Source organism: Castanea sativa, chromosome 9, assembly GCF_040712315.1.
Source record: "Castanea sativa cultivar Marrone di Chiusa Pesio chromosome 9, ASM4071231v1".
Taxonomy (NCBI): Eukaryota; Viridiplantae; Streptophyta; class Magnoliopsida; order Fagales; family Fagaceae; genus Castanea; species Castanea sativa.
Window position 1 is genome coordinate 2,435,003 of NC_134021.1, and position 15,537 is coordinate 2,450,539.

Below are 15,537 nucleotides of genomic sequence, written 5' to 3' on the forward strand. Positions count from 1 at the left end.
TTGTGTATACCAAGACAACATAATTCACACAGTTCCTAACATATTTCATTCTTATAGTTGTGTTCATTTCGGCCCTGAACATATCCTAGTAAATTCATGAAGTATTTTAGAGAATTCTGCCTTAAAATTCTAATGGAAGCGGTTCACTTCAAACTCATATAGGTGACTCTTATTAAGAGTATCCTGCTATACCCCACTTGATTTTCCAAGATATAAGAATCATTAAAAGCAAAGCTTACCCTAAACATCGCTTACAAACATTACCATTTCATCATAGGAATGGGAGGGAGATGTTATCTTCATAGTGATAAAAATAGTCTGCACAATTCGGTTGTCCCTTTAAACCTAGATCTTGGGATCTCTAGTCAGCTAGGTTGAGTTGCCATCCCGAAGACTTTGAGGTAATAGGCTTTAACCCTATTCCCCTCAATGAACATGCAGTTTATTTGCTCTCCATATAAACAATTGATTACGAATCCGTTTTATAATTTGGAAATACTTACATTTGAGAGCAACTGCCTTATGGTATTGTCTCCAACAAATATGTAGAAACCTACCATAACTTTGTGCCTTACTAGTATATACAATTAGGAGGCACAAGTATCCAGCAATGCATGCTTGTTTAGATTTATAAAGACTTCCCATAAAATACATATGCTCTTAATATAAGGTGTTCTCACTAGACTATCTTCACATCTCTCATGTGATTGAGATAAGAAAAGTCCATCAAATGTATTAGAAAATTTAATTACTTGAATCACATCTACAACACTTACATGAGCATATCCGACAACGACATAGCCCATTGTGATATATTTCACATTACAGGCTAATCGCGTTAAATCTAAACTCATTTGACATCAACATCGTCTCATTGTCAAATTTTTCATGTCATTGCATTGAAACTTGCTTCAATCTATACAAAGATTTGACAAGCCTACACACTTTGTTTCCTCGTACAAGAATCATAAACTCCTTTGGTTTATTGTGTATCAAGAAAACTCATATCTTCATTTTCTTTATAGCCTTCTACAACAAGTCTTTCCTTGTAATAGTCAATAATTCCATCAACTCTCAAACTCTTAGGTGGTAGATCCACCAATTACTATGCATAGATTTTGAAGATGGATTTATTGCACCATTGACAATCTCTTTTCCACAAAGACACTTTAGGGTTTTGCTTCTTTGAAACTTTAAGTTAATATTCTAATATATAAATTAGAAAATTTGGACCAAACAACCATGACGTTTGTCCTTTTACTACGCTTAGGCTCAACCTCCCTTCCATCAGCTCTTGATGAGAGATATTAAAAGTAGGCTCAAACTTTCTTTAAGAAAGTTTAACACTTGAAATATATTCTAATTAATTGTCATGCATATAAAAATAATAGCTTCATAAATTAGAAAGCACTATATACTACTGTTATAACCATAACTAATGAAAACACAATCAATGATTCTTTATCCTTTAGGAATAGGAACCACCACCTTCATCAAACATCCCTACATTTAATGAATTTATAGAAAATGGATCACTCTTTCCATAATTCACAAAGTGTCTTAGTGGTTTTCTTTTAAGGAATCTCAATGAAAAAATAATAATGGAAATAATAGCTTCCCTCCCCCCCCCCCCCCAACAAGTTCTATGATAATCAAGAACTTATTGTATTTATTGAGTTATTTCTCAACTTCATCTTTATAATAAATGAACATCTCTAGTGCCTCATACTCGCTATTTAGCAAGCGCTCATAACAGATTCTTGTGCATTTTAAAACATTAGACAACTTAAGCATGTCTACTAAGGCATGTAACATATATCTCATCCAAAGAAATATTACAAAACATATATTGGGATTAAACACATTAATATCTAATCAAGTTCACACATGCCAAAAATATATATATATATACATGCATGTTTAAATAAGGCTATACATGCTCAAACAAATTAAAATGCTATACACAACAATTATGTATTATTCTTATTAATACAAAAAAAAAAAGAAATAAAAAAAATGTGTTCCTTATAATAAATAATATCTTTGGCCTAGGGCTTCAAACACAGCCATTATGAAACCCGATCATTATAATCTCACCAATGTGCAATTTGTCTCATTATTTTTCAAATTTGACACAATCAAATATTGGGCTTATATCCCCACTTTTGAAATTGTAAATAATAGCTCTCGTAATGCTATTTTAATTAACAATTAAAGGGTCCCATGATAAAAAGCTAACCAATGACAAAGATGGAAGCCTCACCCAAAAATAATAATACATCTAGCCCATGCACCATTGCACATAAAAGACCAAGGACACATGATTGAAGTTCAAAGCATAGTTAGTTACTATAAACTATAAACCAATCAAACATCATGTATATCACTAAAGAGTAATTTTATTCACCCAATGAATTATTAGATTGACACAAATCCAAATAATTCTCATAGGAATTATTAAGCATGAAAATACCAAGTTGGAGGACATGTTTAATGATGCTTGACTAGCACAATTTAACTGCAAGAATTACATATTTCAAATAGTCAAAGATCAAACAGATTGAAACTGCTTCTTCATGAAAGTGATATACGAAATGCTTCTACAAACATTAATATCCTTTCCTCACGAAAGTTCTAAACATCTCTTTGACGTTCACAGACCAAAGATAAATGGCATGCATGGTCTTCTATTAATTCAATCCTGGCTTATTGTTAATTAAGCATAACAAGCCAAACAAGAGAACATTTAAACCAACAAAGCCAAAGATCCCCCAAGAAAACTCATAACTGCGGCACTACCAAACATTAAATCTTCCACAAAAGATTTAGATAAATAACTTTAAATGTCATGAACTATTGCCATTTGCCATTATTATCTTGCACAAAAATCAACAAATACACCGATTCATAAAAACCCGTAACAGCCAAAACAATCAAATAAGAAAAACTGTTTTCATTGGTCCTGAAAAAGATTATGCCGAAACAAAAGACATGACACTGATACATTCAAATGAATCTTTCAAAAGATTTCCCAGTCTCAATTAATTACAAACTTCTTTAATTCCTGTGCCAAACTAAAGGCAAAAAAACTGAGATACCTCATTCGTTCTCAATGTCCGCCGGAGTGCAAGAAAGGTAAATTACCGAAAGAATAATGATTCACACAAATATGATAGAAATCGGTATACTTAGAATTCTCAAAAATACCCTTTTACATAAATCACAAGAATAAATTATGAACCGGAATTCTACCAAAAAGAATTATGAACTGGAAAAATATACTTTAAGACTGTTGGTTATATTTCAACAATTTACTTTTGTGATTAATCAAAAGGGAATAACACACAAATCTAATTATAAACACTATTAACACAAAAGAAGTAATAGGCAAAATAATAAATATATACTACCTATATAAAAGAAATCTGCAATATAATTAAAAACTTACAGACCAAATGCATGAAAGATGAATGAATCAGATCAAGTCTTGTGTTTGACACAATCTCTTTAAAGCAGATTTCACCCCTCACACAATCTCTGTGATGCTTTGAGACTCATAGACGTTTGTCTCTCAAGATAAAACGATCTACAGCACGGAAATGACGCACACAAGGCAGTGCTCTACGAACTACTCAATGTCTCTTTCTCTCTCTTTGACTCAAAATGAATGCACAAAATATTCTCACTTTTTGAGTTTTTCTGAAAAGTAGTTTTTATGAACGAGGGACTATGAAAAATTATACGTTATTGAACAAGCACTCTGTTTCAGTAATAACTGTCGTGCACGGATTAACTGATTCAAAAATTAAAATCATAAAATATTATTATTTGGACAAATAAGTCTAGCCCACATATGCCAAAAGCCCAACCCGATATCCAATACATGAGTATATAAACTTATATATTATCTCTTTCCTTTCCTATGTGGAACTCAAGATTTTTACCACTTTTAATAACATCTTCAAGTGAACATAGAAAACATCAATTTCTTATTCACTCCATGCTATTTTTCCAACATATACTACGCTACCGCCTTCTCATCTGCAGGTCGTGGAACAGACTGCCATCCTGTGCAATGCTGGAGAACTTGCTTAAGGTCATCCGTGGGCGGTTCCACTGTCCATATAGGGTAGTGTTCGCTAGGATGAAACATTTTGTGTGCAGTATCCTTGGTCATTAGCCCCGCTTGAGTTGCGCTCATGAATAAATCCCCTTCAGAGTTTATGCAGCCAGTTGTTGCCTCCTCCCTGTCAGTTGCCTAGACAGAGGTCACAAAAAACCAACTTCAATCTCATTAGGAAAAACACATCTCGGCTGTTAGATGCTGAAACAATTTATTGGTCATGGACAAATTCATGTACTTCACTAAAATTTACAATTTCACAGGAAGGATCATTCTAACCAAATGGAGACGTGGTACTTTGAAAAAGATCATATTCCGCAATTCCACAACTCAAAAACTATTGATTCAACACTTTTGATGGCATTTGTCTGTGGAGCTTAATTGGCAAGCATTTTTAAATATTGCTATTACTATTAACCAATGGATTTACAATGCAGGGGCAGCTAGTAAAATTCCAACATATATACTTTCACATAATGTCATGCTTTCCCCAATATCTAGCACAGGGATTCATAGTGTCAACCATCCAGTAGATGACAACAGGATAAGGCCACAAGGGAAAAATGGTTAACCAACATTTTGGTTGTTTGTATATGGCTAAGACGATAAAAAGGTGGATCTAACAAAGTAGGCAATTAGAAAAATCCAACATAAACACAATTGTAAATTTTGTCATGCATCCTCAATTATCTAGTCAAGCAACAAAAAATATTTTGTTTCTCAATGCAGAGGCTAATACCAGAAACCATTAATAAATAAAAAATGCATGCGCATACACAAGATACATCGGATAAGTATCAGCTAATGGACCATTCCCTCCATCCTTCCATTCCTTGAAAGCTGAGTTTAAGCCTATCATAAATACAAACAAAGCTTGACAATTAAAAATAAAATAAAATACACAAGCCTTTAAATAACACAATAAGAGTCGGTTCCTACCTATCCTAACTAAGACCTCTAATATCCAAAGATTCTCATGTATCTGTCTCATGAAAATTCAACTTGTTCATATGAATAATTCACTTAGCCAGCTACGTGAAACCATCACAAGGGTTTATGTATGAAATTGACAACTCAAGATATCTGTCTTCTTTTCTTGTGGGAGGGTATGGGAGATTGTTTGGATTACTTTTGGAGCAGAAAATTCCCATGAACACCTTGAAAGTTAATTTCAAAGTTCAATCCAACTGGTCATGAACTATAAGAAATAATGCTTATAGAAGGGCACTGCAGGTCAGGACTCGGGAGTCTTTTCACAGTTCTTGATTAATGAATTACAGGTCACACGCCTTTATGAGTGAGAGAGCGCACAGTCATTCTACTCAATTTTGCATCATGTGCAGAAGTCACATACCATCCATTCCATTACTATGAGGTGTCCTCTTTCCTTCGGATAATTCTTCTATAATTCAGTTAGATAGGCATCAGGGGCCTCATCATTGAAAATCTTTTGCTTTATTTATTTATATTTTCCTCTATTTTTCCTACTTCTAAATGTTGGGTGCTGTATGGCTTCTAGATAGCAAGATTATTAATCTCAATCATTGATACTTGAAGACATATGAAATATTGAAAGAAATTCACTGTTAAATGGAAATGGGAACCAAAAAGAGGATAACACTCTTGTGGAATACTAAAATATAGTCACTCATGTTGAGAGGAAGCCAAAATGTCTTAATTTATGCAATCATAATTGTTGTGCTCCTATACCGCATTTAGAAAGGAACATAAAGAGATAGATATCGTAGATCAAAACACAATGGAGACAACAGAAATTGAGAAAAAAAAAAAAGACACAGAAAATCCATAGGTTTGCTTATCCATTTCTACTTTCATATACTAGCAAAAAAATATCTACCTACTGGAAAGCAGAAAATTATTAGCATATAAAGCTCTCTTACTGCATATAATTTTTTTACATGAATAAGAAACTGATATTGTAATGCAAAAATGTATCTTTATGTATGTTACATAGTAATCACCCAAGGATTCTTTTTTTTTTTTAATTTTTTTTTCCTTTTGCCGTTTCAATCAAAGAACGCTCAAAGAGCTGAATTCACAACCAAAATCCCGTTGTGTTTGTGTGTATTTACATCTATGTATACAAACTTTACTTAAGCCCTCAGATAATTAAAACCAATCAGTTCTAGATGATTGTGCAGACTTCAGAAATGTACTCAGATCAAAACTAGAAAGTGGATATACCTTCTCTGTGAGATATTTAAATGCAACCCTCTTTTGTCCTGCTTCATATATATTGCATTGGGAGTATATCTGATATCACAATATAGATACAAGACCTTTAATCACCTAGAGTAGGAAAAAACTTGAAACCTTTTAAATTTTCAAACCAACAAATAATAGAATTTGGTTAATAAAAATAGCACCTGTGATTCCACACTGGCACAAACAGCATAAATGCCCCAGTTTCTGGTATAATTGTTGTAAAGATGCACTTTCCCATATCTAACTCGAGGATGCCGCTGTTTGGTCCCATCAAAAAAACAATGGTGAATGGTCACTCGAATGCATCTGTCGCCAATATGAGAAGGGTCTGCTCCAATGAGCATTGTCTTGTCATGTTGTAAAAAGTGACACCTGAAGCCAATGTTTGAAGACATTAACTATAATTCTTTATTTTTCAATGAGAGAAATTTCTTGAAACAAGGAATTTTGATCTCACCTAGAAACAGTAATATCTGTGCTTTCCCTAGTGATATCTATCAGTCCATCATCATAGTCACGAAGGGTGCAGCGGTCTATCCATATATGTTTTGAATTAGGTTTGATTTGGATGGCATCAACATCAGGACCTCTACCACCTTCAAACTCCAGATTGCATATAATTACATGTTCACACTCCTTCAGCCTCAAACCTTTCCCGGTGAGTTTAATCCTTTGTCCTCGGCCATCAATGGTCTTATAGGACGACACATTCAAGTAAGAAGAGAGATGAATGGTGCCTGAAACTTCAAACACAATCCATAGTGGTTCTTTATTGCGACATCCTTCACGAAGTGATCCTGGCCCATCATCTGCAAAACCATAATGAAGAATATGTTATGCACATCAGAACACAATCAAATACAGACTCTTGGAAACCTCTAGAATGGCCCTCCAAAGAGAAGAGTTTGACAAGCCGATGCCCCAACTACACCAATACAATTTGTCAATAGTTCAGGTAGGGAATACCAAATTGAATTACAAATTCAGGTTTGGCAACCCAACCCACATAACCATTTTTTTTTTATTGATTGAAGCCCACATAACCATAATCACACTGAAGACTATCAATAAAATATACTTGTACCCCCAATAAAAACTTATAGTGCTACAAAGCCTTAGAGTGATGTTAGGAATATTACAAATTTTACTATATAAACTTTACAAACAGGTGTGTTATCAATCATAAAAAAATAATAATTCAAAACTTACTTATCACATCGTTGAAGTGGCACAAATCACATTCATTGTTACATTGCCATGTCAATTTGTAAGCTTCTCTAACAAAATTTACACTAAGATTTTTAGCAAAAGTCTAAACTTTGCAATAAGAACAACCTAGTAAAACTCTACCTCAATTCCACTATTCGCTAAAACCTTGAACATTTCCATTATTTCCATTAGTAAAAGCCCTATAAATGCAACAATTCCAAACTCACAAATCGACCTAACCAGTTGAAACAACCCCATCGAATCAACAATGTCCAGGAAATTCACATTATCATGATGATCATATTTACATATATATAAGTAACCAAAAACTAAAGCACCCAAAACTAATAAACTATAACTGTTAAACCAGTGAACATTAAAATCCCAAAAGCCTAACATATAACCATAAACCACTCTTTCGCATCCAACTTTTGAAACCTAATAAAAACACAAAATCCCAACGCCAGAATTTTGAATTTCATAAATACAAACACATAATTTTATATAAACAAATAGAGGGAGGAAATGAAAAAGCATGAAGGCTGTGACCTGCTAAGGTGGTGACATGGTAAAGAGAACCGTGGAGCCCACCGATGGCGCGGTGGCCGAACCCCTCGGCTTGGCCGGCGAGGGCTCGTAGGGTCGAGTCCACATGACCGTAAGGCAAGGAGACCATGTCGGTTTTGGGCTTAAACTTGGTGGAGCTGGGGACTTGTGGAGCTTGATCTGATGGACCATATTTAAAGGGCTGTGAATTTGAAGGCGGTTTATTTTGATGAGAGCTGTTACGGTGTTTGCGATGGCCATGGATGTTCCCCATTTAATTGCAGACGTTTTTGTTTTTGCTCAGATATTAATTAAGGTTGGAACTTCAGCTTTTAAAGTTGAAACTGAAACTGAACTCTAAAAGCTGTGTGTATGTGTGTGTTTCTGTTTCTGTCAACAGAGATAACTGCCGACATTCGAGGTTTAAGTTGTTATTCGTTGCTTCGCATATGTAAAAATGTTATTCCATCTGAGCCTTCTCGTTGGTTGATCTTTGCGGGACACTACTTTGGACCGTTAGATTTGAAACCGTACCTCTTTTTTTTATCTTTTACTGTTGATAACGATTTTTTTCCCCCAAATTTTTTATTATTTCTCTCAACTACTCTGGCAAAATTTTCCAAACAGTATAATACTGGAAAAATTTTAAGCGAATGGCATGTGTTCAAAGTTTATTAGTTAGTTAAACTCTTTTTTGGAAATCGAGTACAGAAAAATTGACTTCTAGCCAAAATCTCAACCAAAATCGAGTTTACTATACTCGACTTTCGTTTTTATCCACCTCAGAGCTGATTTTTTGTTGGAAGTTGAGTATATTAAACTTGATTTTGGCTGAAAGTCGATTTTACTGTACTCGATTTTCAAAAAAGAGTCCAATTAACTAATAAACTTTAAATGCATGCCGTTTGCCTAAAATTTTTTTCAGAATTATACTGTTTGGCAAATTTTTCCCAACTACTCTTTACATTCGCGTGCTTTCTCTCTCTCTCTCTCTCTCTCTCTACCCATTTTTCTGATTTGTTGCTCTTTCTCTATACACATCTTTCTACCCATTTCTGAACACTGATCAACTCTCCCTCTCGGTCTAATCCACACCTTCTCGGTGAGATCTCCCTAGCTTCGATCAGGCCAGACCCATCTCAGTCAAATCTCCCTAGCTCCGATTAGGCAAGACCCATGAGCTCCGATCAAGCAAGACCCACAAGCTCCTATCAAGCAAGACCCACAAGCTCCGATCAAACTCGGTCAAGCACCGATCAAACAAGACCCACAAGCACCGATCAAGCAAGACCCACAAGCACCGATTGTTCCAGTCAAGCACCGATCAAGCATCAATCTATCTCTCTGTTGGTTTGTTTGTGTGGGTTTGTTTGTGTGTGGGTGTGTTTATGTATTTTTGTGTTGATTTGTCTGTGTGGATGTGTTTGTGTGTGGGTGTGTTTATGTGCATTTGAGGAAAAAGAAGATGAGGAGAGAAGTCACTAAGTTCGTTGTGCACGGACAAGAGAGAAAAAAAAAGGTGCGAATGTAAAATTAATAAAATAATAAAATACACATTTACAGTAACCGTGTATATATGCACGGTTAATGTAGCAAATGTGTATATATACACAGTTTTAAAAAGACTGATGTGGAAGATTTTTGGGGCAAAATGTGTAAAATTGGTTGGTTTATGCATTTTACAAAGTTTTACATCCATTGATGTGGATGTTTTTAAATGCTAAATTTTAACATCAAGTTTGTAAAAAGTACTAAAAAAGCAAGTTACAACAAACATGCTAAACTTTTTAAAAAAAAAATACAATCTGAGCTACAGTGAGCTTTCATCTTTGAAAGCTCACTGTAGCTCCGGTCTTAAAAAAAACATCATTATTTTAATGTTTGTGGTGGAAAATGTGGTTTGTGTAGTTGTTTTATTTTATTTCATTTTAATGAGTAGTTTATATTATTTTAAAGGAAATGGTAAGAAAAGAAAACCTTTGATGTTGGGTGTATTGTATGATGAGTTATTAAAATTGATAAAGTGGCTTTTTGAGATGCTAAATGCTAAAATTTTTAAAAACTTTGATAGGAATGCTCTAAGGATATTTACTTTATCTTAAATATAAGAATATCCATAATTAAGTAAATTTGTAATTTAATTTTTCATAGCTGAGAAAATTACACCATATAAGTTTGTTCAATTTTGCGGTTCTAGTTAGCTTAGTTTGGTAAAAGAGATCTAGAGTTCAATCCCAATACAAACCAAAAATTGATTGGTGTTTTAGTCTGATGATAAAGAACATTCATTAGGAGCAGACGCTATCAGTTGAAATTCTCTATAAAAAAAAAAGTTTGGTCAATTGTCATTTTAGTTTTATTAGTTCCGTTTTTGTCATTTTAGTCCTATGATTTCACATTAGCTATCACAATTGGTCTTAACAACTATCTTTTTAACAAAACAGATGAAGGAATAAATAATAATTGATAAAATTTAAAAGGATAAAATTTGACTTCAAACATACTAAAATCCGTCTTTTCCAACTCATTATAAAACTATCCGTATGTATTACTATTTAAACAAGTCATTATAACTAAAAATACATATGAAACATCGTTACAATCACCACCTTAAAGCAAGACACTTCTAAAAACTGTCCTACATAAAAGGATGTGTAGTATATAATTTTTCACTTATTTTTATCATCATTATGCTGACATGGCAAATACAAACAACCAACAAACAAACCCAATGAACTCCCAAGTTGCCAAGGGCCTTGTAGCTGAATTGACATATCCCCATGTACAAAGTGCTTGGGGCCTTAGAGGGGGAAAGAGTTCGAGCTATGAGGTTTAGAGGGGGAAAGAATTCGAGCTACGAGATTAGCAGCATGTTGTAATTATCTCTCAAAAAAAAAATAAAAGCTCCCTGGTGTGTGATTCGCGCCTGACCCCAGGTGGTCCGGTGGTCATTATGCTATCTCCGGCGCCGTTGACATTTCCATTTCCTTAGATCACTGCCTCCTCTTAACCTCTTGGAATTTTTTTTTTTATTATTAAAAAAAAAAAAAAAAAAAAAAAAGAAAAAAAGAAAAAAGAAGAAGAAGAAAAGAAAGAAGAGTTTCTCTCAATTATGAATCAATAGGGCTCCATTGTCCCATCTCCATATGGAGTCTGTACCTGAAGAAGGTAATTTTCCTTTTGCCTGCATTATCTTTTAATATAAAGCAAATGAATAGCAGACACTTTATATAGGGTGTCATTGTTGTAATGACGTTTTCATGTTATAATTTTTTAGAATTTGCTTGTATCACCGTGTCGTTCAGGTGTTTATGCTTCTTAGATGAGAGGAAAAGAAATGGGGCACATTTTGATTTATAGTTTGTGTTAATTTTATTTAATTCTACGTTCATTTTTGAACATTTTGGTTTCTTTGAATCAAACCCAAGAATTGTTTTTTGAAAAATGTAGCTAGATTGTGTATGTTTAGTATGTTAGATCGATTTGATGTGGAAAGCTTAAGTAAATGGTAGGTTGTGAAGGAGACGATAGGGATATGGAGAAGAGTCCAGGCTGGGGCTTGGGCTTAGGCCTGGACTGGAATGCCAACCATATCTCTGAACCTCCAACTCCAAGGGCACCGACTATGGTGCTATCCAATTCCGGGAAGGCTCTACTGGTTTCGAATTCTAGTAAGTCTTTGGTTATGTCGAATTCGGGCAAGAAGATAGATAAGAAGAAGTATGTGAAGCAAGTGACGGGTCGCCACAATGACACTGAGCTCCACTTGGCTGTGCAGCGTGGGGATTTGGAAGCTGTGAAGCAAATTTTGGGTGAAATTGATGCACAGTTGGTTGGGACACTAAGCGGGGCGGATTTTGATGCTGAGGTGCTTGATATAAGGGCAGCCATTGTGAATGAGGTGAATGAATTGGGCGAGACCGCGTTGTTTACTGCAGCCGAGAAGGGTCATCTTGATGTTGTTAAGGAGTTGCTGCAATATACCACTAAGGAGGCAATTTCGTTTAAGAATAGGTCCGGGTTTGATCCTTTGCACATTGCTGCAAGACAAGGTCATGAAGGTAATCCTTTTAGAATTTTGATTTTTTTGGTGCAGTCTAATCATTTCTATCATAGTTGAGTTGGTTTGTTTAATCTTGTTCTATTTTATATGCTATGAATCAAATGATCAAAATGTTAAAATTGATGACCACAGGTCCATATCATGCCTCTAATGTGTAAGTTGATATTGAAAGCCAATGAGCTCTAGTTCAAATGACACTTCCTTCTCCCATAAGAATAGGTGGAGGATGAGGTTGTGGGTTCAAAATCCACTAAGTTCATGTGTAACTTACTAATAAAAATTGGAAGGAGTTCCAACTTCCAAGTCCATTCTAGTAACATTCTGTTTAATTTTACGGTCTGCTCAAAGCATTTATTAAAATGAGTCTTCTAATATTTAGGGGTATAGTGCTGTTTTCAACATAGTTTCAGAAACAGATATGCTTTTCTTATGAAGTGTTTGTCCGCTTATCTTTCAGTATGTGCAACCTTAAGTTTATGCTGTTTAATTGTTTTCCTTCATGGTTCTGTTTTCAATATGTGCACTGCAAATACATCATAGTTCTGGGCCATCCTCAATCGTTAACTATCTCTATGCAGCCATTGTCCAGGTGCTATTAGATCATGACCCAGGGCTAAGCAAAACAGTTGGCCAATCAAATGCAACCCCTCTTATAACTGCTGCCACAAGAGGGCATACAGCAGTAGTTAAAGAATTGCTATCAAAAGATCCTAGCTTGCTGGAGATATCTAGATCCAATGGAAAGAATGCGTTACATTTAGCTGCCCGGCAAGGGCATGAAGACATTGTAAAAGCATTGCTTGACAAAGATCCACAATTAGCTCGAAGGACCGATAAGAAAGGGCAGACTGCTCTGCATATGGCTGTAAAAGGGGTTAGCTGTGAAGTGGTGAGGTTGCTTCTTGAAGCAGATGCAGCTATTGTCATGCTCCCAGACAAGTTTGGCAATACGGCATTACATGTAGCCACCAGGAAAAAGCGGGCAGAGGTATTTATTGTCATTGCTAAATTCTTATGTTCGTGTGTAGATATTTTCTGCTGTTGACTACAATTATAATTATTTCCCCTTAATTTCATGCTTTTCAGCCTTATGAGAAAGGTTGCAAATTAAGCTAAGATAGCCTAATACCTTCTTGTTGTTCCTTTAAAAAATCACTCTTCAAGCTTATTTGAGCCTAGGTTGAGCAAAGTTTGGTCCAAGAATTGAGATATTAAGTCTTTATATGCTTCCTCATTCTCATGCTCAGTTGGACTTGCAACACTGTGTTAGTTGAGCATGAGATAATACTTTAATTACTCAAGTTTAGGCTATGGGAGATCTTTTCGTTTTTTCCCCTGACAAATGATATTCCTAACCCATTATGTTATGAGCCAAGTACCATTTGGTTCGGCCTTGCTTGATTTCGACCCTCAGTTATGCAACAACATCTTGTGAAGGTTATTAGGTATTTCAGCTATAGTTAACTTGTGCTGGCTATCCACATCTTATACACATGTTCCTACGTAATGTTCTTTTAATAAATTTTGTTATATTTGAAAATTTGATTCAGTATTTAGAGAACCTTTTCTTCTTTCTCTCTCGTGTCCCAAGTCCCAACTTAGATTTTATTTTTATTTTTGATTAATGGATGTCTGGAAATTGGTTGAGAACTGCTTCAAAGGATAGCATAACATGCTTTTACAGGTTCTAGGGAAATTATCAAAAATGCAAAATACTATCTTTTGTATGATTTCGCTTTAGTGCATGTTACCATTTTTATTTGGTTCAGAAGCAAACTCTATACCAGCTAGGAAATGGATTTGGATTTATTTTCTCACATATAATATGGCTGGTAAAATATGATTTATCAAACATTCATAACAAGTACATGTGAGCTCTATGGGGCTCAGTTTTCAGACATTTGATTTTTTGTTTTCTATTCGATTTCTTCTTTTTCTTTTCTGGATTTTATCATTCACATAGATATAGCACAATAGTTGTCATGTTTGGACTTGAAATCATTACCATACTGGAAGTCAAGAACATTTTAAAGTCAATTAAAATGCAACAATTGTGACACTTATTATTTCTTGCAGATAGTGAATGAACTGTTATTGCTTCCCGACACTAATGTGAATGCGCTAACACGAGATCATAAAACAGCCTTTGACATAGCTGATGGAATGCCCTTCTCAGAAGAATCCTCAGAAATTAAGGACTGCTTGGCTCGTTATGGTGCCGTTAGAGCAAATGAACTTAACCAGCCACGAGACGAGCTTAGGATAACAGTGACGGAAATAAAAAAAGATGTACACACGCAGCTTGAACAAACCCGCAAAACGAACAGGAATGTGAATGGGATAGCCAAGGAGCTCCGTAAGCTCCACATAGTTGGAATCAACAATGCCACCAACTCAGTCACAGTGGTTGCCGTGCTATTTGCCACTGTTGCATTTGCGGCTATTTTCACAGTTCCTGGTGGTGATGCTGATAGTGGGACTGCTGTGATGGCGAGCAGCACACCATTCAAGATCTTCTTCATCTTTAATGCCATTGCGCTCTTTACTTCATTGGCTGTTGTGCTGGTACAAATCACAATTGTCAGAGGGGAGATGAAGTCTGAGAGGCGGGTTGTTGAGGTGATCAATAAGCTAATGTGGTTGGCCTCTGTCTGCACTACGGTTGCATTTATCTCTTCAGCATATATAGTGGTTGGTCGGCGTAACAAGTGGGCTGCAGTGCTTATTACAGTTATTGGGGGAGTCATCATGGCAGGAGTTCTTGGAACCATGACATATTACGTGGTTAAGTCGAAACAAGTTCGTAAAGAGAGGAAGAGAGAGAAGATGACAAGAAGTGGAACTAGCTTATGGAATCACTTGGATTCTGATACAGAATTGAACCCAATTTATGCCATTTGATGTTAATCATGGATTTGACTTCCCCAAAATTTTTTATTTTCATCCTGGCCTTAAAGTGGCCATTGCTGGAGAAATTATACAGTTCTCGTAAAAGACCACGTCATTTGTCCATCATTCCAGTAAAAGACTCCCACTTGGTCATTAATTATGAATCTTCAAAGGTTGAAAATCTCATGTGGTTATTGCATTTATGTACGTATTGATAATTCATTAAGTATCGTTACAAGTGATACGGTCTCTAAATGGAGTACATATAGTAGTTTAATTTGAATATTTGTAGATCCAATTTTTTATTGTGAATCCATTCTCTGTTTTTTTTTTTTTTTTTTTTTTTTTTGACTTGCAATTGTACATGTTTCTTCACTGTTGAGTGTTGAGTGATATTCAAATACGGTATACAAATTTTAAAATATCTGAAGCTCAAAAGCGGATTGCATTTAGACTTCCAAGTCAATGAGTTCTCACTGGT

General features: G+C 35.2%; 2 protein-coding genes across 2 annotated transcripts; one reads left to right on the forward strand and one right to left on the reverse strand.

The window, feature by feature from the left end:
• Positions 1-3,794: 3,794 nt before the first annotated feature.
• Positions 3,795-8,496, reverse strand: LOC142611244 (putative pectate lyase 4). The gene is made up of 5 exons (XM_075783303.1): positions 8,108-8,496; positions 6,807-7,158; positions 6,511-6,721; positions 6,329-6,397; positions 3,795-4,258 (listed from the first exon to the last, which is right to left on the reverse strand). Exons 1-5 carry the CDS (start codon positions 8,376-8,378, stop codon positions 4,022-4,024), a joined length of 1,140 nt encoding a protein of 379 aa, XP_075639418.1. The 5' UTR covers positions 8,379-8,496; the 3' UTR covers positions 3,795-4,021.
• A 2,702-nt stretch (positions 8,497-11,198) lies between these two features.
• On the forward strand, positions 11,199-15,322 carry LOC142609982 (ankyrin repeat-containing protein ITN1-like). The gene is made up of 4 exons (XM_075781703.1): positions 11,199-11,272; positions 11,617-12,165; positions 12,746-13,155; positions 14,244-15,322. Exons 1-4 carry the CDS (start codon positions 11,251-11,253, stop codon positions 15,066-15,068), a joined length of 1,806 nt encoding a protein of 601 aa, XP_075637818.1. The 5' UTR covers positions 11,199-11,250; the 3' UTR covers positions 15,069-15,322.
• Positions 15,323-15,537: the final 215 nt, after the last annotated feature.

Excerpts from the sequence above, each read along its gene's own strand:
- LOC142611244 (XM_075783303.1), bottom strand. The coding sequence starts at position 8,378 with ATGGGGAACATCCATGGCCATCGCAAACACCGTAACAGCTCTCATCAA. Across the intron at positions 7,159-8,107 it reads CCATGTCACCACCTTAGCAG|ATGATGGGCCAGGATCACTT; the intron begins GTCACAGCCTTC and ends ATGGTTTTGCAG. Across the intron at positions 4,259-6,328 it reads TTAAATATCTCACAGAGAAG|GCAACTGACAGGGAGGAGGC; the intron begins GTATATCCACTT and ends ACCTCTGTCTAG.
- LOC142609982 (XM_075781703.1), top strand. The coding sequence starts at position 11,251 with ATGGAGTCTGTACCTGAAGAAG. Across the intron at positions 12,166-12,745 it reads TGCAAGACAAGGTCATGAAG|CCATTGTCCAGGTGCTATTA; the intron begins GTAATCCTTTTA and ends ATCTCTATGCAG. Across the intron at positions 13,156-14,243 it reads CCAGGAAAAAGCGGGCAGAG|ATAGTGAATGAACTGTTATT; the intron begins GTATTTATTGTC and ends TATTTCTTGCAG.